Source organism: Poecilia formosa, unplaced genomic scaffold (genome assembly GCF_000485575.1).
Source record: "Poecilia formosa unplaced genomic scaffold, Poecilia_formosa-5.1.2 Scaffold2, whole genome shotgun sequence".
Taxonomy (NCBI): domain Eukaryota; kingdom Metazoa; phylum Chordata; class Actinopteri; order Cyprinodontiformes; family Poeciliidae; genus Poecilia; species Poecilia formosa.
Window position 1 is genome coordinate 2,414,310 of NW_006799941.1, and position 24,349 is coordinate 2,438,658.

The following is a 24,349-nucleotide window of genomic DNA, read 5'->3' on the forward strand; positions in this document are numbered from 1 at the left end:
TTTTTTGTTTTTTGACATGGACATCTTTATAATTTTGATGTCCATCTGACATCTCTTTGCAGGACCTCAAGAAATACCATTTCTACTACTGGTTCTGTTTCCCTGCACTCTGTTTCCCAGAAGCATTAAAAATTATTCAGCCGCCTGTTATCCTAGAGGAAGTTTTCTCTCCAAAACAGGTTGGCGTTTTTAATTATTATTCACTGAATGAAAGATCTTAAATTTCTTATTTTAAGTTATGATGTAGCGCAAGTATTTCTCCTTTTCTAAAAAGTTAACTTTTAGGATAAATTTGTGTTCAAATTGGAAAAAAAAAAATATCTCTAACAGTTCTAAATACTCTATTGTGAAATATATTTTAAGCATCTTCTTTGCAATTAGACAGAGAATGATACCACACCCAGTGCTGAGCATGTGTTACTTGCATTTGGGAAAACCAGTGAAATTTTTCTCAGTAGTTAGGCTGACTACTGCTAGCAATAAAAGTCATAAAAAAATATTTGTCAGGATTCAAGATTTGAGATTGTACAAGTGTTTTACTGTTTCAGTATGATTTAAACTGTCAAAATTAAGCTTTTTATTTCTGTAGCTCATAGGTTTTAAAGCAGCAGTCATATTCGGTTTAGGAATTTGGTGATTCAGTTACCTCCTACTTTCCAAGTCAGACCCCAAACTTTGACAGATATCAGATTGTTTTCTGACTTTGAACTTTGATTTTCTGTTTTTAAATCAAACACACAGGTTTAACAGCTTTTCCCCCCCCACTATGTTTTGCCATTGGAAAATTACATGGTTTGGTAATATAAAAAATATTGCACAATATTAAAAAGTCATTGTGATGATTATTTCACTTGTAGTTCTTATTGTAATCTGTGTCAGGTGTGGGCATCTACTGCAATGTGTCACACACTGGATATTACAATGTCATGCAAAATATTATCTTGTTTGAAATAAACAGATTTAGGCAACAAGTTTTGCCTTCCAAAATCTAATTTTTCTGCAAACGCCAATAGGGTGAAGGCGATATATTTGAGGCTTAGTAGCAGGTATTTTAATGTTTTGGCATGTATTAACTTCTAAGCTCACAGAATATTACTTTGAATTTTTTTTTAGCAGAGAAATAAGTTGCATATGAGCATGCGTCTGTATCCAACCAATCAGAGATGACAGATGTCTTTTTTAAGGAAGGGAACATGTCCTAACTCTTGTTGGTAGTTATTAATGTTTTAGCTGATAAATGGCTTGAAAATATTGAATGTTTTAATATTTATTTGCATGACAATTTCTGAACAATTAAATATGGTAGTGGCAGTTTAGGAAATCTGTTTTAATTGGGTCTTGGTGTACTTGGCAAATTGCTATCTTTTTACATATAAAAGTAAATTTAGCCAGTAATCATGCTGTATTTTGTAAAAAGCCAGATGTATCTGTTGACAACATGTAAACATTTAACTCTTGTGCTATAATTTCTTTGTCAGATCTCAGCCCTGCAGGAGGCCTATGACAGCCTGTGCATAAAGAGAGGGATCACTGCAGTACCTTTTTTCCTGATGAAATACACTGATGACGCTGTTCACATGGCTCTACTTGAGGACTGGGAGGCATTTTTTACTGATACTAAGAAGGTATTTTTGTAAAAACATTATATTATGCAAATCCAGTCATGAATTTATTTCTGAAATGTTTTCTAAGACAAATGTATAGCACTTATTTCTTATGATTAGTATTGATTTAAAGAGTTTTAAGGCATTTTGTGCGGTATTCATAGGGCCATCAAATGACATTTGAAACCGTTTTCAAAAGGGAATGTTTTTTTTTTTTGTCATTTTATTTCTCAAAATCAGATACAGAGATGCACAGTCATCTGGGAGACTAATCACTCCTCTTTGATTTTTCCAGGTGACTGTGGGCGTCTACGATCCGTGTACGCTGTCTCAACATCCGGGCTGGCCTCTGAGAAACCTCCTGGTCCTCTTGGCCAAGCAGTGGTAAACAAAACGTTTGTGTGCGAGTCTGTGTTTGCATGTGTTCCTGCAGAGAAAAGATGAGGAAATCTTCTAAATAATGTGTGCTGAAACAGTCATGGTGAAACAGTGAATTTCAACAAGTACTAGTGCATGATGAAACGTTTGATGTGCTTGACAAGATATTTCAATTAACCATGATTCCTGACTTTCACTTCTATTTATAGCACATCTTGATTGAAAAGCTGCTGGATACTCTTCAGATTTAATAAAATTGTGCAGCACAGATTTCAAGCAGAGTTGTTGTAAAAAATATTTTTGATTGAACATTTTAGGAAATGTTCAGAGGATAAAATTCTTAGCAATCCTTAGGGAAGTCGGTGCAGGTTGTTTAATTTGTGCCAGACATGTAGCACATGAGTTCTGGGTAGAGAAGGATCAAATATTTACACAAAGATCAGGGAGGAGGTAGTGCAGGTGTCCAGAGAAGTAACTGTATCTTTATATCTACTATATCACAAACAGAAACTTTGCTCTTATTATACAACTAACTGTAAGAAAGTCTGTCTGAACGTCTCAAAGTTTAAGGTGGAATTTTTTAAGCAATAAGATGAATGAATTCGCAATGTATAAAACAGACTTCAAAGAACTTCTGAAACATAAAAATTAAAGGCTGCATCTACCCACTGATGTGGACTGCGAGAAAATTAATTAACAGTTTCAAAGGATCTATTTTGAAAACATGGCATGGTAGTGACTCAGGTAGCCGAGTGGATTATTCACTTACAGCGGAGTGGGTAGTTTAAATCTCGACCTCTTGGGACTCATCTATGTTACCTGAGACTGCGTCTAATGGCGGGTAAAGCACTTTGTAGAGCCACTCAAGATTAAAGGTGCTTTGTGGTGCTCTATATTAATTGAGCAACATTACTTTGTGGTATCAGTGGGACTGATATTGACAGCAGAATTAATGTTTCTCCCATTAATCTGTTTATAACACGTCATTTTCTAAAAATAATGATGAATGTTTTGGAAGGTGTTTTTTTTTTCTGTGTAAATCACAAATCATACTTTGTGCTATAGCTTCTAAAAACAGCATCAATTAAAGAAGAAATTTTTACTTCATATATATATATATGTATATATATATATATATATATTTTTTTTTTTTTTTTTCTATTTTAAAACACAAACAGCTGATCACAGTTGAGGGAAAATTCTTGAAGCAATCTGCAGGTGTTGCAGTGCTGTAAAAAAATAGCTGTAACAAAGAGCAGTTGTTTATTGTCAAAGGACTTTGATTAGACCACTCAAAAACTTTACTTCTTTCGAGCAGAAGCCTGCTGGGCCGCTGGCTTTGCCTGGAGCCATGCTGAATAATGTGAAATTGTAGAAATAATTGAACAAAATATTTTTTCAAAATATTATAACTTTGCCCAAGTGCAGAGTTATTATGCTTATTCTTCATTCTGATAATAAGTTTATTCAAGATCAAATAATTTTTGCATCATATTTCAACAGATTACGTTCATTATTTTTTTTTTTTACATGAGAAACTTTTAACTTATTCTTATTTACTGAATCTCTCTTACAAGGACAAACCATTACACTTTAACTTTTTGTGTTTTACTACCTGCAGCTGTGCAACAGAAAAATCACTCATTATCTTCAGATGCTACTGTGTTGAGGAGTACATCAGGTTCAAAAATGAGCAAACAATATGTGCAAGACATTTTTAAAGCATTGAGCATTTTGTATTTGGTTTTCCTCCTCGGTAGAATAAAAGCAGTATTTTAAAGGCTGTCCTCCTCCAGTCACAGATGTCCTCCTGAAGGTGTTGGCACCAGTTTGTGAGGCTGCTGAAATCTGTTTCACAGGTGGCCGAGATGAATTAGTTGAACCCGAATATCAGTAGTCACAGGTGGCTGACCTACAAAGGTCCCAGTAATGTTATAATGCCTGCACGTTTCTATTTCTGCTCAAGATGATTCATTTGGCCGTTCCTCTGTCAATCATAGAGAGACCTGAGAAACATTTAAATGTGAGTCATTTTTATAAACCTGGACCAAAAACTTAGGGTGATACCAGTGTTTGTATTGGAACGAAATATTGCAGGGAAGAAAAGCAGGGTAAAGTGATATTCAGTTTGTCTGACCAAATCAGCTTAAACTCTGCTTTATTTATCTTTCTTAGAGCTTTTAAACACAAGAGGAAATGAGTTAATTCAAATCATAATTGCAGAGTTTAGCAACTCGAATTATAACAAACTGGTAATGGCATAAAAATCCATAAACAACAACAAGTAAAACTGCTGGTTTTTATGCCCAGTGTGTAGTTAATTGTCAACATGGGTTTTTTTATTGCTTGGCTTAGTTTTTTTTTTATCACTAAATCTTTTGTTTGAAAAGGTTTTTTATTGCTTAAAGCAGAAATTCCCATCGAGTTTAGCCTCATCATGTAAAAACCTAGTTGTAGTTTCCATGCAGTCAGAGGGAGTCATTGTTTTATCAAAACATTCCCATGCATGACTACACTGTCAAACAAAAACTATGATTAATTGTTAAGAAGTAGCTGCGATGTCTCTACTATTTGCCTGTTTGGTTTTTACTCAGCAATCCAAAACATTTTGAACTACTTCATAAAAAATAGTGCAGCATCTGTGTTGGTTTTGCACAAATAGTGAGACAGGCAATAAGGGTTAACTTTCATTTAGCTCTTTAATGAATGAGTGATGTTCTTGTGTGTGTCAGGGGCTCTAAACTGGACGTGGTGGAAGTGCTGTGTTTCAGAGACCGAACTCTGCAGGGAAACCGCTCCATCCAGCACAGTGTCCTCTTCCAAGTCAAGCTACCTGAGCTTCCCAATAACTCAGGTAATGCTAATGTATTTGCCCACCTCTATTTGTCTTCTCACATGTCTTTGCATCTTCACAAACGCACCTTTTTTTTTTTTTTAACGCATAACTCTGTCCATGCCAGGTGTGAACTTATCTCTTTGCTGCTGATGCAGTTTAAGTTTTGGTTCTCATTCCTCTGAGAGACTACTCATTTCAATCTAATCTCACAAAGCGTTTCTGTTATCCTTTTGTCTGCCGAATTAGGAATGAAAACAATTTAAATGGTAATGGCGGCATTGGAAGAGGAGTTGCTCTGTGATCTGGAAAAGGTTTATGTTAGGTTTCAACGAGGCGTCTTTGTTTTCCTCACCCTTTTCCATCAGCACTTCACAGCTTTTAATTAAGTCACTGTGAATGTGTTCAAGCAACCAAAATAAATTGAACTGTTCTGAGTACGTCAGCATATTTGGTGGCGTTTTGAAAAGATAAACCAATCCACCTTGTTCAGATTTTTTTAAATATGCATGAGAATAGACGTTGCTGTCATATAAATCATGAAATAAAGAATAAAAAAGTCACATACATTGCTCTAATTATATTCAAGAAAGCTGATTGAAGATAAAGATTAAGTAATGTCACTGCTTCCCATTTCAATTAATCCATTTGCTTATTTTACACTACAGCACATAGCACCATAGCAACAATTGCAGTAAATAAGGAGCAATGTGCACTAAGTATGATGAAGGGGGCTGCAGAGAACAACAAATTACCACATCATTACATTTTGGTGTCCAACAGTTTAATAGGATAAATCAATCTTCAATGTTAAAAGTCCTAAAATGAATTTTAATGCATTATTTTCATCGATTACGAAAATTGATTGCACTATTTGGCTAAATTTGTTTTTAAAAGTGTTGCTTGTTATTATCCTAGTGTGTCTTAAAAGTGTTGGATGGGAGAAAAATCCAAAGGGAGCAATGGGACCACGGATGGTCAACCTGAGTGAATGCATGGATCCTAAAAGGTAAAACCTTTGGAAAACTGGTACTGTCTATTGCTACTGACAATGCACCAAAATCTTTTCAACACCCTCTCCATATAATATAATCTTAGGGAAAGACCTCCAGTTCATTAATATTCTTGAGTTAGGTGATATTACCATCTTTTCCCATAATAATGGACTTGATTAAACTCTTCATCAAGAGTCCCTGAGCCCACATATGTTTTTAAACATATGCTTGTCTGGATATGTTTTTTTCTTTGGGGTTGAAAAAAAATGGGTCTGTTGTAATGATTGAAAGTAGGATATAGTGTTTAATGTGCATAAAATGCTTGTAATATTGATTCTGTTCAACTTTTCAAAGTGTAATCATAATCTGAAGGCATTTGATTTTTTTTTTTTTTTTTTTCCATTCTGCTTCCTGCAGACTTGCAGAGTCATCAGTGGACCTGAACCTTAAGCTAATGAGATGGAGGCTGGTTCCTTCTCTAGACTTGGACAAAGTTGTCAACACAAAGTGTCTCCTTCTTGGTGCTGGGACTCTGGGCTGCAATGTTGCCCGGACCCTCATGGTAAGACAGACAAATTCAAATTATTTCACATCAGCGGTTGAAAGTACACATGGCTAAAAACAGCAGCCTTTCTGTACTCCAACTAGCCTTGCTGTTATTTGCTGAAAGTTTTGCTCTCTCTTGCTGAATGAACAAGAGACATTTCTCAAGTTCCCTTTAAATAGCTTCTTCTTATGACTTCACTTTAAACACTTTACTGATATTGACAGTAGTTAACTCAGACTCTTCTCCTCTCTATTGTCAACACAAACAGAGCTTGGTATGGTGCAAAAAAGTTACCCAAATTCAGTTTTAATGTGGAAATGTTCTGCACGTCTAACGTTCACTGAAGCCTGACAGAAAGTCCTGTTTTCTGATGTAGTTAAAGGATGAACTGTGTGTCTCTGTCCTTCTCTAGGGCTGGGGAGTCCGACACATCACGTTTGTTGACAACGCCAAGATCTCGTACTCCAATCCGGTTCGACAGCCACTGTATGAGTTCGAAGACTGCCTCGGAGGAGGGAAATCAAAAGCTACAGCAGCTGTTGACCGCCTTACTAAAATCTTTCCGGGTGTGGTGAGTCAAACAGTAATGTCTGGGTTATGTCCTACTATACTATACAAGCGTTTGTAAAATCTTTAAACAAATGGAAATATTTGTCATCTCCTAATTTTAGTAATTATAAGTCTTTTTTTTTTAGCCTCGTTCTACAAAAGGCTCCGTTGCGTAGAGCAAATTATTGGATAGTGTAGTAATTTAAAGTTCTCCCTTATTGAACGGTCATATCTAAAGTGTCCAAAATGAGGAGAAAATGAGAAGCCGTTTTATCTGCATATTAATGGACCGGTTTCATTACTTTAGTAATTAATGACTGGCTCCACTGAGGGAGAGATTTTGGTTGGATTAGCAAATGAAAAGGCAGCCAATAACTCAAAGACTGGCTCAGATTGGGTGCGATAGAGCTCACTCATTATTAAGCCTCTTGGAATTGCGTGGACCGTGTGCATATTTATCATTTTTAATTATCTCTGTACACCTGTGTGCATTTTACAAGTTTTGCTGATTGTAAACTGTTCCTAATGAGGCGGCTAATGCCCCATTGTCTGTTATTATGTAATATATATTATCTGGCCTCAGAAATGTTCTTGTGTGTTCTTCTGACACGTGGCTGAAATAATTTAATGCATACGAGCCATAAACACCACATGTAGGTCAATTACCTAACATTAGCTGTATTTTTTCTGATATTAGATACTCTGATTATTAAGCAAAACTCTGAAAATCTGTTTAGATAAGAATGTTGTCATTCTCTTAATTTTGTGAATTCAGACTCAATGTTTTAAGTAAAATCATCTTTGAGTTTTTAATCTTCCCAAATTTGAATGTCTCGTCATCCGTCTACAGATTGTCTGAAATTATGCTGAACTCTGGCCTGCAGCTCGTTTGTATTGCAGTCACGACTGTCACGATTGTTTTTGCCAGTAATGAGATACAGTGGTCTGAGATAATAATGTCACCTGTGATGTGCTTTGTAAAATGCACACGCAAGCAGGTGTCGCCCCATCATGTCTATTTCCAAGCCTTTGTCTCTGTCCTTTTTTTAATTTTCTTTTTTTCCTCTACTTCTGGGCAAAAGAATAGGAAGGACAGAACTCTGCCTGTTTGCAGGCACATCAGCTGAATCCATGTGTTCCCTTTTTATTAAGGGTTTCTTCTTTCCTTTTCGTTTTTTTTTTTTTTTCCATCGGGTTGTTTTTCTACAACTACGGGAGCATCAGGTGCTGAAGGCACAGAACTCCAGTAATTGAAGTGAGAAAATCTGGATCAGAAAAGGTCTTGGTGTCGAAGGGAGCAGCAGGTTTTATATTTTGACTATGGTGAAAAAATGTCGGGATAGCTGGTGGAGTTGCCAGTATTTTGTGGTTTGGTTGATGGAGAAATCCTGTAATATTCAGTCATCATAAAGTCTTCGCTATAAGCGTTTTCCACACTGGAATTTCATTTTCATTTTCTATCTTGCCTGCAAGCTGGCGATATTTATTGGGGTTATTGGAATGTGATTACTATCTGTACAGTGTGAACTCACCACCTGACTGCTTAGCAACACTTGCGTCAAAGTTAAATGTAAATGTAACACTTTGTTAGCAGCTCCTACTCTTGAAGTGTGCTAAGAGAAGCCTGGAAAATCTACTGATTCAGTAAAAGCTGCTCTTTTTATTAAAATATCTCACCTCATCCTTGCCCTTTTCTGTTTTTCATTTGAAATTACTCTTGACATTTCCAATTCTTTCATGGTGACGAATCCAGACGTAGTAGTTCAGAGTTCGGAATGAACAAGCAGCGACTTGGCTTTTCTCTCTGGGATTTTATTTCCAGTCAAAACTGTTGACTTGTACAAGACAACCTAACAGTCAATGATGTGTCTTTTTTCTAAACATTTTGGAGAAATGAGTGAGCAAGAAAAAATAGATAACAAGGCTTATTTAACTCACAATTTTCAGAAGTGGCTAAAAATCCTCAAAAAAATCAATTTTTTGTTTAGAGGTTGAAATGTTTTAGGTGTTTATTTGAATAAATCACAAATATAGAATAAACAATTTGAAGCATTGCTCCTGGTTGCAGCAACACAGTGGATTGCCTATCGTCACGTCTAAAATAACAAAAATATGTGGAATATAACGCGGTTAAAAAACAATAAATGGTTTTATGAATATTTTAGTGTGCCTTAGGTTTTTTGTCATAATAATTCTTACTTTGTTTGATAAACCATGTAATCAAAAGCTAAAACGGTTTCCTGTGTCCTTGCGGTTGTCAAAAATATAGCTTTGTGTGTAATAAAAAGAAAACATTTTCAGCAATCAAAAAAGAATAAGTGGGGCTAAATTGACCAACTTTGTTTGACTTTTGGCAGGAACTTCTTTTAACTTTTAGTTTCAATCAAACTATAAAAAAAAGCCAAAGCCTCAGAAGACGTCTGAAAAACAGACTCAGGGATAATTGCAGTGAAAGGGTTCACTGGGGGCTGAAAGTACAGCAGTAGGTGGTACTATTGAAGCTTTATGGAGTGCTCTAATTTGCCAAACTACTCGCACTGACGTTTCCACATGAAAAAATTAACTCTAAAAGGTAGCTGTTGAGTGGAGGCCATTATTCCTACATTTCTTGGTTTTTCTTTTTACAATTGAAGTCAGATGTTTACATTCAGTCTTATTTGGTGTCAATGCCATTTGGGCTTGTAGTGATTTAGTTGAGATGCTTTTGTCCCCAGGTGGATTGATTATACAACGAAAAACTACAGTGACGATGAAAAAGAATTAGATACATGTTTGATTTAATTTATTGTGGTTTTCTTTTAATCTTTATACAGAACCTGATTTTTAAACGGTTTGCAAACTTCATAGCAAACATGATCAATAAACAACACGCAAACAGGATTGCATCAGCAAAATAACAGGTGCCTTCAAGAAAATCAGAACGTGCAAAACTGGGAGGAGGAGATGCAAATGTATTAACTTACCATCTATAATGCAATTTATTAAGGCGGAACCACATTGTGAGTGCTGTTTTGGCGTTTGTAACTAGCGTGTTTGAAAAATGGGTGCAAAAATATTTGCGGCCACTGTGGCAAGAAGGAGGCGTCGCTACAACAATAGAAGACATTGCTTGTGAAATATTTGGAAGATTTAAGAAATATTAAACAATGATATTAAATTGAAAGATGAGAAATATCACCCAGAAATGCCAATTTTGGCAGGATTATCAAATAATCCCAGCACACAGTTGAAGGCTTTGGGTTCGGATAAGAGTCCGTTTCTTGGTTGCCTTATTGTTGGTCAGTTGAATTATAAACCTGAGTCCGCTGTGGATGGTGATGCTGGTGTTCTCAAGTTTATGAGAAACTTGAACCTCTGTGGTTCCTGGATTGTTCCTAAGCCCCCTGATGGTGGCTTAGGGTTAGGGTTAAAAATCCATTTTCTTTGGGTTTTAGCCTTAGTTAATAGGAGCTTTACGTTTTATGGACTAAAACTTAAATTTTACTCCATAGACTAACTTTTCTTTACTTTATTATTTCATTGCAATGTATCCCTTTTAAAATATTATTGTTTTATGTTTTCATCATTTAAAGCACTTGTTACTGAAACATGCCATAGAAATAAAACTTCCTTCCCTTGCCTTGCTTTGCCAAAGACAAGACTAGCATTTACACGCAGACATGCTATAAGGAGTCTTCACTTCATCTTGTATGTCTAAACCTAACAAGGCCACTAATTATTATTTCACTGCTCATTTCCACAGACCAGTCACTCTCTAATGTTGGCTATCACGTACTTGGCCTCTGTTTATACACGCAGTCATTTCATCCAAGGCTTAATAAGGTTGCCTCCACTTTCATTTCCTCTTTCAGAGCGCCGAGGGCTACAATATGAGCATCCCAATGCCTGGCCACCCAGTGAATTTCTCTCAGGCTACGCTTTCCCAGGCCCAGAAAGATGTGGTGCAGCTGGAGAAGCTCATTTCAGAACACGATGTGGTGTTTTTGCTCATGGACACAAGGGAGAGCCGCTGGCTGCCCACTGTTATAGCTGCCAGCAAGAGAAAGGTAAGAAAGGAACAGTACAGCATGTGAAATGAACTCACACCAGTGGCTTCGGGTTGAAGTTCAGGAGCAATTAAAGTTCACTTTCATTTTACATACGCACAATGACTGACATAATGACACGCAACGTCAAAGTGGACACCTGCAGTGGAGCACACTGAGCAAATTATCATAATGCTTTGTGAGGCTTTTTGGCCACTTTTAACTCATTAGTGCGTATTGTACATTTGATGGGCGGCTCTCTTCCACCACCGTTGTCACAGGAAACAGCTGTTTGCAGCACAAAGGTCTGACGAAGGGTTTTCCATATTACACAGTATAGAAAGCCTTTTACTATAAGAATTTACAATGGCTGTATGTCAGCAATGGCTCTTAAAATATAAAACACCACTTGTTGTGAACATGCTATGAAAAATACATGTGAACGCCTATGTGAATTACCTTGGATTGACAATAAACCTATTCTAATTTGTGCGAAATGCAACGTTGTAATTTCCTGGTTTGGTTGCAGCATTTCTATAATCAAGTTACGCAGTAATTAATCAGGGTTTGTGACCATTACTTGCAGTATATAGATAGAGATCTTAGAAGAACAAAGGAAATTGTTGCGTGACAGTCATTATTTTGCTTTTATTTACTTAACACCGAAGTGTGACTCTTACTATTATTTACTATTACTGCTATTATTATTATTTACTATCATAAATCAGTTCTATTGAGCATACAGCCAGGAACTTGTGTTGCTCCTCCTATTTTGCTGCACAGTGAAGTGTTTACTTTGCTGATTAGTTTTTTTTAATGGATGGCTCAGCTGAGCAGTCACTGGGTCTTTTGTGAGATGAGGCTGCTTTTTTAAATCAGCTCTTGATATTAGAGGAGTGCACATTATGAAGCATTGCTTATGTTAACTAAGTTGACTAATATGCTACTTTTCTCTAGTGTTTGTGTTTTAGATGACACTAAAAACCAGATTATTGTAGTCAAAATTGGAGAGCACAGAAACGGAAAGCATTCATGCAATGATAAATTCATGAAGTTAACAGACTGAGTTGAAGTTAGAGAAGTAAACTAATGAGGTGAAGAAGAGTCCTGAGTCACTGATTCCATGCACACCACCATCCATTTATTATTTTTGTTATTATTTGGAAGTAAGCAAAGCTTTAGAGTTGACAGAGCTGACTTTCTTAAACTTAGAGACCACTATATCAAAGAGTTGTTTTGGTTGCCTTCAATTTTTAATTTGTGCGGGTTTAAACTAAAATATCTGCAGATTGAAAATGACTAAATAGAAAAATTTATTTCAATATCTTTTTACACAATTGATCTGTTTTTTGTTTTTTTTTTTCTTATTGCATAGCTTTGGCCAAGACATTATGAACTGTCATAACAGCAGAGTGAAAACAAAAGGACATTTAAAATGTGAAGGCTGCAGATCGGTGGGCAGTCATAGTAGAAATAAAGGATGTCCTCTGTCAGCTGCATTGTTCTGATGAATAAAGGATCTGATTTTCGCCACGCACCACAGATTAGAGCAGAAATTGGAATTTTTTCCTAATATTAAATAAATATATTAGAAGCATTACCTAGAAATTATGCAAAACCAAAGGCCATGTCATGCATTGATTTATGTTGACTCTGTTTGGCTGCCCTTATCACTCCTCCTAGGAATCATCTGTTAGTCATCAGATGTTTTTTTTTATTTTTTTATTATTATGCCTGTACAGAACTTGATTGTGCTTATTTGTCCTCAGAGATTCAACCAAGTACATCCATCTTCAAATCAAATGAGGCACTGAATTTTCACACAAGCCAGAAATAACATATGTATATAAGTCATCAATAACTTTTTTTTTTTACCAACTTGGACAATATATGTCAAAGAAAAAGTAACACAACTAATCCTTTTTTCAAATGCTTCCCTGACTTTCACAAGGTTTTCAATAGATAAGAAACAAGCTTTTTTTAATCTATTTTTTCAAATTCTAATACACGGTATTTGTGTAAAATGTTCTTGTGTTTAATGAAAAAAAGACTTCTGAATAACCACATCATCATCTTTCTCTCCTCAGCTCGTGGTGAATGCTGCTTTGGGCTTCGACACGTTCGTTGTAATGCGGCATGGTCTAAAGAAACCTCCCGTCAGTCAAAGTGTTCCCACGGCTACGGACTCCTCTACTTCCTGTTCCTCTGCTTCCTCATCATCTTCCACTCCGGCCGGAGCTGCACCCGGTGTCCCAGGATCCTCTCTGTTCTCCAACATCCCAGGGCACAAGTTGGGCTGCTACTTCTGCAATGATGTTGTCGCTCCAGGAGACGTGAGAAAAGCTCTTAACATCCATACAACCACCTCATAAAACACATTCTGCAGCAGTGCACACGGTGTCTTGGAAAACTGGTCACACCTCTTGGATCTTTTCCCATGTTGTCATGTAATAACCACAAACTTCAATGTATTTAGTTAGAGTTTTATGCGATAGACCAACACAACCAAAATGGCATATATTCCAAACAGTATTGCTGATATTGTTTGGTTTACATGCTTCATCCTGAATATGCAAACAGCATCACTGCAGCATGAACTGGCGGTGGTTTTCTTGGACCACCACCAGGAGAGGTGGTCAGGTTTTATAGCAAGATGACATAATTCCAGGGAAAATCCAGAAGAAAGCCTTTTAGAAGCTGCATAAAGCTTAAAACTTGGATGGAGGTTTGTCTTCCAGCAGGACATTAACCCTAAACAAACAGCCAGAGCTCTGGTGAAATGATTTCGATCAAAGTGCATTCATGTGTTATAAGTAACACAATTGCAGTCGTTCTGATAACCCTTTGTATTCCAGCAGCAACATACTTAGGAGAATTATTTATAATTATTTATTTTTACAACTCTATTATAAATCTGCTGGGGGCAGAAAAGACAGATTGAATATTTTTAAACCAAACTGATCCAGTCCAATAACTAGTTTCAGTGCTGATTATTTTTTGCAGTTTCTACATAAGAGTTTCTTTTTGCCCATCTAATTGTTTCCGCTTGCTTTAAAGAAAAATCACACATTTATTACGAACGTTTTGGCATAACGTGGCCCTAACTCAACTTATACACTTCAGAAAAATCTTACTTTTTCCATCACCCACATCCTGCTTTTGTCCTCTGACAGCCTTTATTTTTCACCCTTTTGTCTTTTTTTTTTACCCTCCCTCATTACCTTTTCACGTGAGTATTGTTTGAGCTGCGTTCATCAGTTATGAAAGGTCAAAGCCATTTTCTAGAAACCTGCTTTATTCTGCCTCGACTTCTACAAATACCGCCCCCCAATCACAGATTATAGTAATATTATCATCAGAATTAGAGCCAACAGGCTGCTTTCACTGAAATTTACATGTAGAAGAGTTTCAGTTTTGGGGAATGAATAGGGAAAAAAATGTTAATAATGTATTGCTGATACAAGTCGCTTTTGTTTTGTAGACTTCTGGCTGTTATTACAAATATCTCATTACAGTGACACCGATCAGCCTTCATAAGGAAATGAAACGAGCCTCTGGACTCTAACAAGTTTTCCTTTCCATCTGTTGCTGATCAACAGCGTTTATAGCACAATTACTATTTGATAAAGTGCAATTTTTGCAGACACTAATGGCTCATCTTTCCGTCTATTGACTGGAGAGATGACCCTGCAGTCAATGAGAGGGACAAGCTAATGGTGCCGCTTACAAAAACACGGTTGCATCAATAAAAGCCTACTGAGATGGAAATGCAACAGCGCCTGCCAATGCATCTCAACAGCTTGTGATCCTGAATTTGCCCTCGGTACTTTCAGACATGAGCGTCATGCAAAGGCGATTTTCTTCTACTTAAAAGCCATTTCCACTGGTGCTGTTATTTCACTGAATGTGTCAGGCTTTATTTAAAATGATTGAGTTAGTGTTTTCGTTCTCTGTTTTTTGTGAATAGTCGACCAGGGATCGGACCTTGGATCAGCAGTGCACCGTCAGCAGACCAGGCCTTGCCATGATCGCTGGAGCTTTGGCTGTGGAGCTGATGGTGTCCATCCTGCAGCACAGTGAAGGGTACGTGTCCCCAACATTATTCTGAGTGACTTGGTCACTTAGTTCTCTAATGGAAATATTTTTGTTAAAAAAATGACCTTTAGCATCAGCCGATACGCAAAACAGATGATCAGTAAATTCTAGAATTTAAATTATTACAAGATTATCTCTATTTAGTTATACATTCATATGACCTTATATGTGTTTTCTGAACTAAAAATACATATCAAATCATAATAGTGTTGGTTTACAGATAGAAAAAAATGGTTAATGCAGTTAAAGCGCTGTACACTATGCCACTTTCACCTAGTTGCACTTTCTAATGTGCACACATTTACACACTGATACACAGATTGGTGACTTCGGATTAAGTCTTTTTCTCAGGGGCAGATCAACATGTGACAGGGAGAAACTAAACTCCAGTCAAAAATCTTCTGATTGCAAAAAGTCAACTCTCCCCACTGAGCTGCAGTCGCCCCATGGCAGTGCTCATTTTTAATGCTTTGATAAAACAAAAAACTTCTCAGAATTTGACTTGCTGTTCGTGGTTAGAGCCAATCAGCTTTGTGTGTTTCAGGTTCTCGTGCCCTCATTTGTGTAAATCAGAAATAAATCTGTTGCGGTTCAGATTTAGACTTCAAAGAAGAATAAACATTGGCTCATAATGTTCATCAGGTTACATTTATTTTTGGGTTATTTGATTTTGTTTAAGGCTTTGTGTAAATATCTCTCAAGTCTTTGTAAATGAAATGATCAATATATTTATGTTTCTTATGGTTTTTATCTTATATCAAAGTCTGCCCTGCTGTATACAGTGATGGACCGAAACAGTTTATGCTGCAGCTTTGTGATACAGAAAATCTACAGCATCCAAAGCTTCTCCTTAGTAAGCCATTAAACCTGCTTTGTAGTGCAGGTCAATGATGTCCTGATACAGGTCAATGATGTCCTGATATGCTGTCATCAAGCGGTCGATCACCCTCTCACTGAGCTGTCCTTTGGGAAGCTCCCAGATGGCTACTCTTGTTTCTATTCATGAAGCAAATCAGTAATTTCACTTGAGGGTTTTCATCCCATTCTTCCCATTTGAGGGATGCATTTTTCTTCCATCTTCTCACTAAACACCATGATACAGAGAAATAAGAATCTGTTCTTTTGCTTCTAATATCCTTTACATCTGAATGTGAGGTGAATGACGCACTTTTCAAGGAATTGCACAGATTACTGCCCGAGGAAGCAGCCCTTAGCACCAGCAGCCGTTTGAATTTGAAGTGAACTTTGATGACGTTGTCTTATTGATGGAGGAGCGCTACAGTTGATGTTTTACTGCGCTGCAGTCATTTTGTGTCACTACTGTTTTACATTTTTTGCCCCCTTTTGACACCAAGGTTCAGTGAACTCTTAAGTTCTCTTTGTGATCTGTGGTTGCTTGATATTTTCTGCACCTAGTTCGTCGTTTTTGCAAAACGTTGAAGGAGATGCTTTCCTGCCTATCGAGTGTGTAGTCATGTGCACTGGTGTGTCTCTGTAAAAGAATAGAGTTGTGCAAGTGTGTGTTTGTGCTAAAGAGGCCACTTGCTGGGCCTGAGGGGATGGCTATTTTATCTTAGAGTGTTTTGAAATACAGTATGCAGTTATGCAGCTGCTCTTTCCTTCTAGAATGAAAAGCTTCAAGAGCAAAGACCAGAATGAGTTTTCTTGTGCTGTCTTTGCTGTTAGGGGTGTCTTGCTTCAGTCTTCCCAATAAGATCTACTTCTTTTAAGTTGGCACTCAATGCATGTTCTTTTTGTTGCGTTTTAACCCGCTCATTTTGTGCTTTTATCCCCAGAAGTCCCCAATAGCGCATATTTATTTCTCAGTTCCGAGACGCACATAATTGGCACGTAGGTATTCAAGCAGTTTGACAGACACTGACTTTGTAAAACCACTGTCAACTCAGTGTGAAATGTGAAATGTTGATAATTGTTGTTCGCATGAAGAAAAGTTTTTTTTCAAACTGGTTAGGTTTACTCGTAGTCATGGAGCTCATACAAAAGCTCAAGTGTTCCTTCTGTCTGCATTTGAGATCTGAAAGCACAAATAAGCTCAGTGTCTTTTTGTGCTCATGCCAAGTTTGAATTATGTGTTGCTTTGTATTTGGCCAACATCTCAGAAGTGCAAAAAGCTACCATGGAAAAGCATGTCGGGCTGAAAGAGGAACACCCATACAGTTAAAACCAGATGTTTACATAAATTGACTGAAAAGAAACATAACCTTACTTTTAGGTTTTTTTCTTGCATTTTTCAAAGTTTACGTACAGTTTACATAGGAGAATTTCTTTTTAGTCCACACAATGCTCTTCTTTTATGATCCCTTCTATTTTTTGAAGTACACCAGTTCCTATCAAAGCAAAAAAAAAAAAAAAAGAAACCCACAATATTGATTTGAAATCTCATTCTTCACAGCTCCTTCTCCATGGGTGTGGCTTGGATCTTCCCCAATCAGCCCGGCCAGATTTGTATATATTTGGAGATGCTGAGTGTTTTTTAGAACCCCCTTTGGGGTGGTACAAGCCAAACTCTGGGTATTGCTCACAAGTCGTATGATTGTCAGCATATAGCATTGTTGATTTACTTCAACAGCAGCATCTCAACCACCACTTTAGATCTGCAACTAGACCGTAAGTGTTGGATTATATCAGTTGTGGTGGAAGGATGCCTACATAGTCAACTGGACACAGAACGCATTCACGACACGCAGACGCTTCCCCCACGTTGTTCCTGCCCACGTTCACGCCCACTTAGTGAGGAACACAAGGCCAATGGAAACACACCCATCTTGGCTAGAACTGGACCTGATATTAACCGGCTAGAGACTTGACAATGAAGAAGGGGCTCTGAGGTGATGTTCTTAGGCTTGTAAGCTTCAAGCACTTCAAGTTTACTTTCTTCAAAATGTATCTCTTTTTACTGCAGCGCATTTCCAAACGGTAATCAAGCTTTCTTTCTATGTTGCTTTCTGAGTAAAAGCTTCTTCCTTGCTGAGTGGGCTTCCAGTGTGGGTTTTTTGTCACTTTGCAGACTGACACTCTTTTAAAGGCTTCTGACGGCATCTTGACAATCTGTTTTTGCTTTTGTTCTGGATTTTGATTTGCACATCTTGAAATTGCACCTAAAGATCAACCAGACTTGTGGAGGCTCACATTTCTCTTCTTGATTTTTTTTTTTTTGCTGATTTCTCATGTCACACAAGGAAGCAGTGTGTTTGTGGTGTTGCCTTAAGATACAGCCATGAGTGGGCCTCCATTTAACTAAAACTCTGTGAATTAACCAATCAAATGCTTAATGGCGTCATCATCTGAGACTTACCAAATTTTTAAAAAGTTAACTTAGTGTATGTAAATTTCTGATTTTGATGAACATAAGCAAAGCCTGGCATTTAGCAAAATTTGTTAGTAATATTTTATGTTAACAGTGACATTTTTATACAGTGTATGTAAACATCTGGTTTCAATTGTGTGTGTACTTTTTTAATTTATGTTCTGATGGATTGTTCAAAATCAAATATTTCAGCCAAAAACTAATATTTTATATCCCTTTCTGGTGGCTGGGAGCAGTAGGGGGCCCCGCTGCATTGCGACAAGGTCACTGGGCAACATGATTTAAAAAAAAAAAAAAAAATCAAAAACAACAAACAGGTAATGGATTATATAGGGCACCCTGCTTGCAGCTTATAGCTCATCTTCATGGACGACTGACACACAGACGTTTGCTTTGCCTTTTCAAAAGTTCAGTTTTATTTAGAAGTTTGTAAATATGAAAACACAAATGTTTGGTCACTGGATCTGACTTTCTTTGTAAAACAAACAAAAAAACAAACATAACTCTGAAAGCAGTTGTTTGAAAATTGTCTCAAAGATCTGTTACAAATAATACTGTTTTTTATTTATTTCTTTGAAATCCCTTCACTTAAAAGTGTATTGCTTTACTTTTGAACTGTCATTTAAATATTTGAAGTTGAATTTGAATGGATTAAGCTCACGATTTAGACAATGGTTTTGTGAAATCAACGATGCATTCAGTATTCTTCTATGTTTTCATAATTTTCTTCCACAGCCATTGGAGTTTCTGAGCTCAATGATTTTCTGTTACTCAGAGTTTATTGAGTGTTTTTAAGCTTTATTTCAGGGAAAGTTTAAGATTTATGAAAACACATAAGCTTACTGAGGGTATTTTCTATTTTTAGGGGCTATGCAGTGGCCAGCAGCAGTGACGACAGAATGAACGAGCCTCCCACGTCTCTCGGTCTTGTGCCTCATCAGGTTAGAGACGCACAAACCCACTCACACTCATCCACTTTGTTACTAAGAGAGAGCTCTACTTTGAACAGGATGGACACATGTACAATATCCTTAATTAGACAAGGTGTAAAAGTGGAATAACATAATAAAATCGTTTATTTGTCCCTGTGTGGGTAAATCCAGCAGCAAAGTGGCATGCAAATGGAAACCACAAAGATGCACAGAAATAATGGCAACAATAGTTCAGATAAAATGGAGAATGTACAGTAAGATCCAAAATACAAGAACATGTCACAGTTTTAAATAAACTGCAGATACAGAATTTAAGAAATGCTGGAAATGTATTAAGATACTGTAAAAACTGAATAAACCAAGAGCGACTCAAATTAATTATTTGAACAAGTTTGCTGAAGAAGACAAGTACGCGCATCATGAACTTGCATCCCTGAACGTCGGCTGAAAACTGTAGCAATAAACTTTTTCACTCATTCTAAGCGTCAATGTTATTCATTTTGTTTCTTTTAATTATATATGTCAATTGTTCTTTGGCAATACATTAAAATATTGCAGATTTCTGTATATGTACACAGGGCCAACATTTAATGCAGCTCAAATGCAAATATACACCCACATCATTATTTAGTTCAATGCTAATTTACATGCTGTGTTTAGCTGTGAATAAGATTCTGACATATTTCTAACTGGGCATTTGACTCTTCTTGGAAGAGCCATTAAAGCTCTTTTAAAAACAACAACAACAACAACAACAACAACAACAACAAACAAATCCATGAAAATGTAAACAAATCACTAACAACCTAAAATGAATTTGACATTTTAAGGCCATGATGAGTGTCTGTAAACGCCACACTACAAGTGTATGCAACAGTGAGAGTTTAACAATAATGAGACAAACTTTTTGTTCTTGATTATAAAATCTGTGAAGTTGTGCAACGTATTTCAAAGTCATATTAACCTGTATATGACTTTGAAATACCGGTTCAAACAGCTGAATAAAGCAGCTGTTCGAATGCATCATCAAAGGGCCAAAATTAAGATGAAAAATGCACACCTGATATGAATGTGTATAGATGTTGTTGAAGAAGTCAAAAATGCTCAATTAAAAAATTAAAACAGACTTTATTTTAGAAATAATTTATATTTATGAAGTTTTGACCTGTTTGCGTGACATACATATATATCAGTGTGTTTAAAATAAGAAGCAATTATCTTGTTACGTTTTCAAATGAAAAAGCTTTAATCTGCACTGAATAAAACGAGAGACTGAATGGTGGTGAAACTTGCTCTGTTCAGTTGAAACAGCATATTTCCCTTAACATAACATCTTAATTAAAGCAGCGTGTTTCAACGTGGTACTCATTAGCACACTCACATTTGCCGACCCTCATTATATTTTAACATCTTTCGCTCCTCACAATGGACACAACTTTGTGTTGGATCGTTTCAATGGTTAGTTAAAATGTTATAAATGGAAAGATCAAACACGACTCGAGATCATTAATGAGCCGACTCCTGGTGCCTCAAAGCCACCATGATTAAGACATGGAAGCCCATTTACTCACAGTGAAAGAGATTTTACTATGATGTACAGCCTTCGGCGCCACATCTAAAGCTACTTAGGCTTCGCACCGCGGGGAGCAGAACCTTTTCTTTATCTGCTCCCCAACTCTGAAACCTTCAGACATTCACAAAATTTACTCTCCCTACTTTCAAATCACAGCTGAAAGCTCATCTGTTCCCATTAGGCTTTTTTTTTTTTTGGTAATCTTTGTTTTGTTTTGTTTTTTTTCTATAAAATAGTTTTTCAGTATATTCAGGAATAGATTTTTTTTGTCTTATAATATGTCCTTTTGTGTCCTGAAAGGTGCAAAAAAAAGCATTATTTTTATTATCATTACTTGTTTTTTAATGAAAATCTTAAGTATCTGTCAATGTGCCAAATTAAAGTTACATCATGGTTAAAAATTTACTAAATCAAAATAAGACTTGATAAAATATGCTATTTCCAATACTTAGTCCTTTTACTGTCGTACTTTTCATACATATGTTTATTCATGAGATTAACTAAAAAAAGCAAACAAATCACAAAAAACACCTCTTATAAATGCCTCTTATAAAAATACCTTTTTTTATTAACCAAATGTTGCATCCTGGCAGTATTTTTGTAGTTGTCATATAATACACTTGAAAATTGTGCTGAGACTGTGATTCAGTATTTTATGTAACTACTGTAAAATGAGCCCAAACCACCAAATTTGAAGAAATGAGTCTTTGTGCTCATGTCTTCAAATTATTTTTCAAAAATGTTACAGAACTCATTTTGTCTTGTCTCGTGTTTTATTTTATTTTATTTTATTTCAACTGTGCAATGTTGTAAGTCTGAATGATGCTGTTCTTTTAGGAGAGAAAAGCCTTTCCAATGGCAGCCTTGCTATATTGGCAATAATTGAACATCATCATTTACAATCACTAATATCTAAAGGGCGCGAGTAAGGATTTAATGTACATCACCTGAATTTACAAGAGTTCCTGCAGGCTGAGGTTTATCTGAACACAGTTTGTCCTTCATATGGTTAGCCATTGTGTCTCCGAGTCTGAGCCAGGAGAGGATTTTGAAGTAAAAACTACTTCTAAACTTGGTTTGTATTATTGTCAAGTCTTTGCTTCAACCTTGGCTCTAATACCAAAATTTTTCCCTCTTTCTAGCACGAGAGTGTCGATATTGATTTAGTTTCATACATATTGATGGCTGTTGAGGTGGCGCTCTTAATGAACGAGATTGAAGATCAAGAGAAGGACATTTAGAGTGACTGTGCTTGTCAGACAGAATATACACACACATGCTCTTATTTCCCTCCGGTTTGTTCAGATATGTTATAAACTTGGTGGCTTTTATTTTGTGTTTCCAGTGTTAAAACTCAACGTGAGTTTAATTTTAAATACACAATAATTTAAATTGGTTCTTATCAGACAGTTTTTATTTCAGATTTAGTCTTAAAACAATACATAGTTAAACAAAACAAACTAATAGCTCTCTTATTAATTAGAAGGAGCTTGAAAATTGGCTGAAATCATAATTAAATACTCAATACTGAGCCACTAAATATGGAGATTGGATGATTTGGTGCCATCCAAACTATGTTCTTGGCTAACTGAGTGCTGCGTCTCACCACCTCCATTTGTATCATCATCATTATTCATCATCCTGGGAATATCAATCCCTGCCATTTGCTTTGACACCTTTGCTGCTCAGGGTTTTTCTGCCAAATAACCCAAAGGAAAGTGGCTTGCAAATGTGACTGTCTATGTGTGTGCAGATAGAGATGATTATTATCAAAAAGAAGAGGTGCCAAAAAAAATATGCCTGGGAGCGTCGCTGAGTAATCCTTGAATATTAGAATATGTATTAAGCCTGACAAACGGTGAATATTCAGACTGAGGCCGTTTATTCTTTTTTTCTGTGGTGCCACAGTGACAGCTTGTGGCGGTTTTAGAAATTAAACGCTGTTTATCTCAAATATTTTTTGTTCAGTTTTCCTTTTACAGCTTATCATTTTTTTTGCCACCGGTAGTTTAGAGCTTATTTAAGTAAAAGGTAACTTTTTAGCAACTGCAACTTACTTTCAAATTTTGTTTTTCATCATGAATATTGCTTCCCATGCGGGGGAAAAGCTTTCTCGCTTTTTCTGATAAGCGAGAAAGCTGTTAAGAAATGGGCTTAAAAAACAGACGGAGCCCCAATAAATGTGTCGTTTGTAACGTATGAGGAAAGTAATATCCCAGTTTTGTGCTGTTTTGTTCAATCAGGACTTCATATCTACTGGAAATGTGATTTCTGAATCATGATACCTGTCCAGTAACTGCTACTCCACAATATTTAAATCAGACAGACGGGCAAAAATAATTTAACTGAAAATATGTTTAAAGAAAGCAGATTAAATCTGATTGGAGCTGAGAAAGCCATTCTCAGTAGTAAGACAATTAATTATCTGCAAGCTAATGCTTAGTTAGCTGGGAGAGTTGAATCTCTCCCAGCTGATGAACAGAACTGATTAAAAATGTAGTTTAACTCTCAATGTCTGTCGCTCCCACACTAGTAATTGAGGTTAATTACTAATCAATGTTTTTGTCTAGTTTCCTTAATTGAATATTTTTTATATTGATAAAAAGGTAGAAATCCAAATTTTTCTTTAAATTTATGTTTTATGAACTATGTAAATAAGGCATTTCTGTCCCCAAATGCCTTAGTTATTATAGCATCTTGCTAAATTATTCATACCTTTTGAACTTTTTTGCATATCAAGGTTTCCCCCAGAAAACTTGCTAAGCCCGGTGGTTGGGTGCTAGGGCAGTCATTCATCCAGTGGTCCGTCGTGTTTTTGAGTTAAAAAATATAAAGTTAACAGGAAATTTGAAAATACCATTTGATAATTAATTACGTGTTATTGACAGACTGGGAGACTAATATCTGAACACCAACTATAAAGCCTTGCTTAGCCTGGTGGGGGCACAAGTAAAGCCTGGTGGCCCGCCAGGCTTATAATACATTGAGGGAAACCCTGCATATTATAAAGATATAACCTCAAACTTCAAGGGATTATTATGATTCTATGTCATAGACCAAGGCAAAGTAGCATATTTTGTGAAGAAGGTTTTTAAATAAAAAAAACTTTTAACATTTTACAGTACAATCCAGTGCAATAAATGACCCTAAAAGTAATCTGATTAGTGAATGTCTCCAGTTTAGTCTATGTTTTATCCGGCTGTTCTGTGAAGATCTCAGATGTTTGTTGGAGAATAAGCAGCATAATGAAGAACGAGGAACGCATCACTCTAACCAGAGATGACACTGAACATAGGGTCAGCTTCTAAAACTTTCTAAGCTCTGAACATCTCATGGAACATCTTTTAATACGTTATGCATAAGTGGAACAAGTTCAAATTCAAACTTATAACTTATAAGTATGCTGAAGCCTGCTTTACCAAAACATTCCTACTGCTTTGACCTTTTTAGACAGATTATAGCAGAGTAGCCAGGTGTCTGTACTCCACCT

The 24,349-nt window shown here is 36.4% G+C and overlaps 1 protein-coding gene across 3 annotated transcripts in view; it reads left to right on the forward strand.

Annotated features, from left to right (window-relative positions):
- atg7 (ATG7 autophagy related 7 homolog (S. cerevisiae)) overlaps positions 1-24,349 on the forward strand; it is a 36,652-nt gene that overhangs the window by 5,584 nt on the left and 6,719 nt on the right. For all 3 annotated transcript variants that reach the window (XM_016670419.1, XM_016670417.1, XM_016670425.1), the window contains exons 6-16: positions 63-179; positions 1,479-1,625; positions 1,900-1,988; positions 4,715-4,836; positions 5,734-5,824; positions 6,228-6,372; positions 6,770-6,928; positions 10,758-10,952; positions 13,019-13,264; positions 14,899-15,014; positions 19,220-19,295. In XM_016670419.1, the coding sequence (XP_016525905.1) occupies positions 63-179; positions 1,479-1,625; positions 1,900-1,988; positions 4,715-4,836; positions 5,734-5,824; positions 6,228-6,372; positions 6,770-6,928; positions 10,758-10,952; positions 13,019-13,264; positions 14,899-15,014; positions 19,220-19,295 (1,503 nt within the window). The remainder of the gene's footprint in view (positions 1-62; positions 180-1,478; positions 1,626-1,899; positions 1,989-4,714; positions 4,837-5,733; positions 5,825-6,227; positions 6,373-6,769; positions 6,929-10,757; positions 10,953-13,018; positions 13,265-14,898; positions 15,015-19,219; positions 19,296-24,349) is intronic.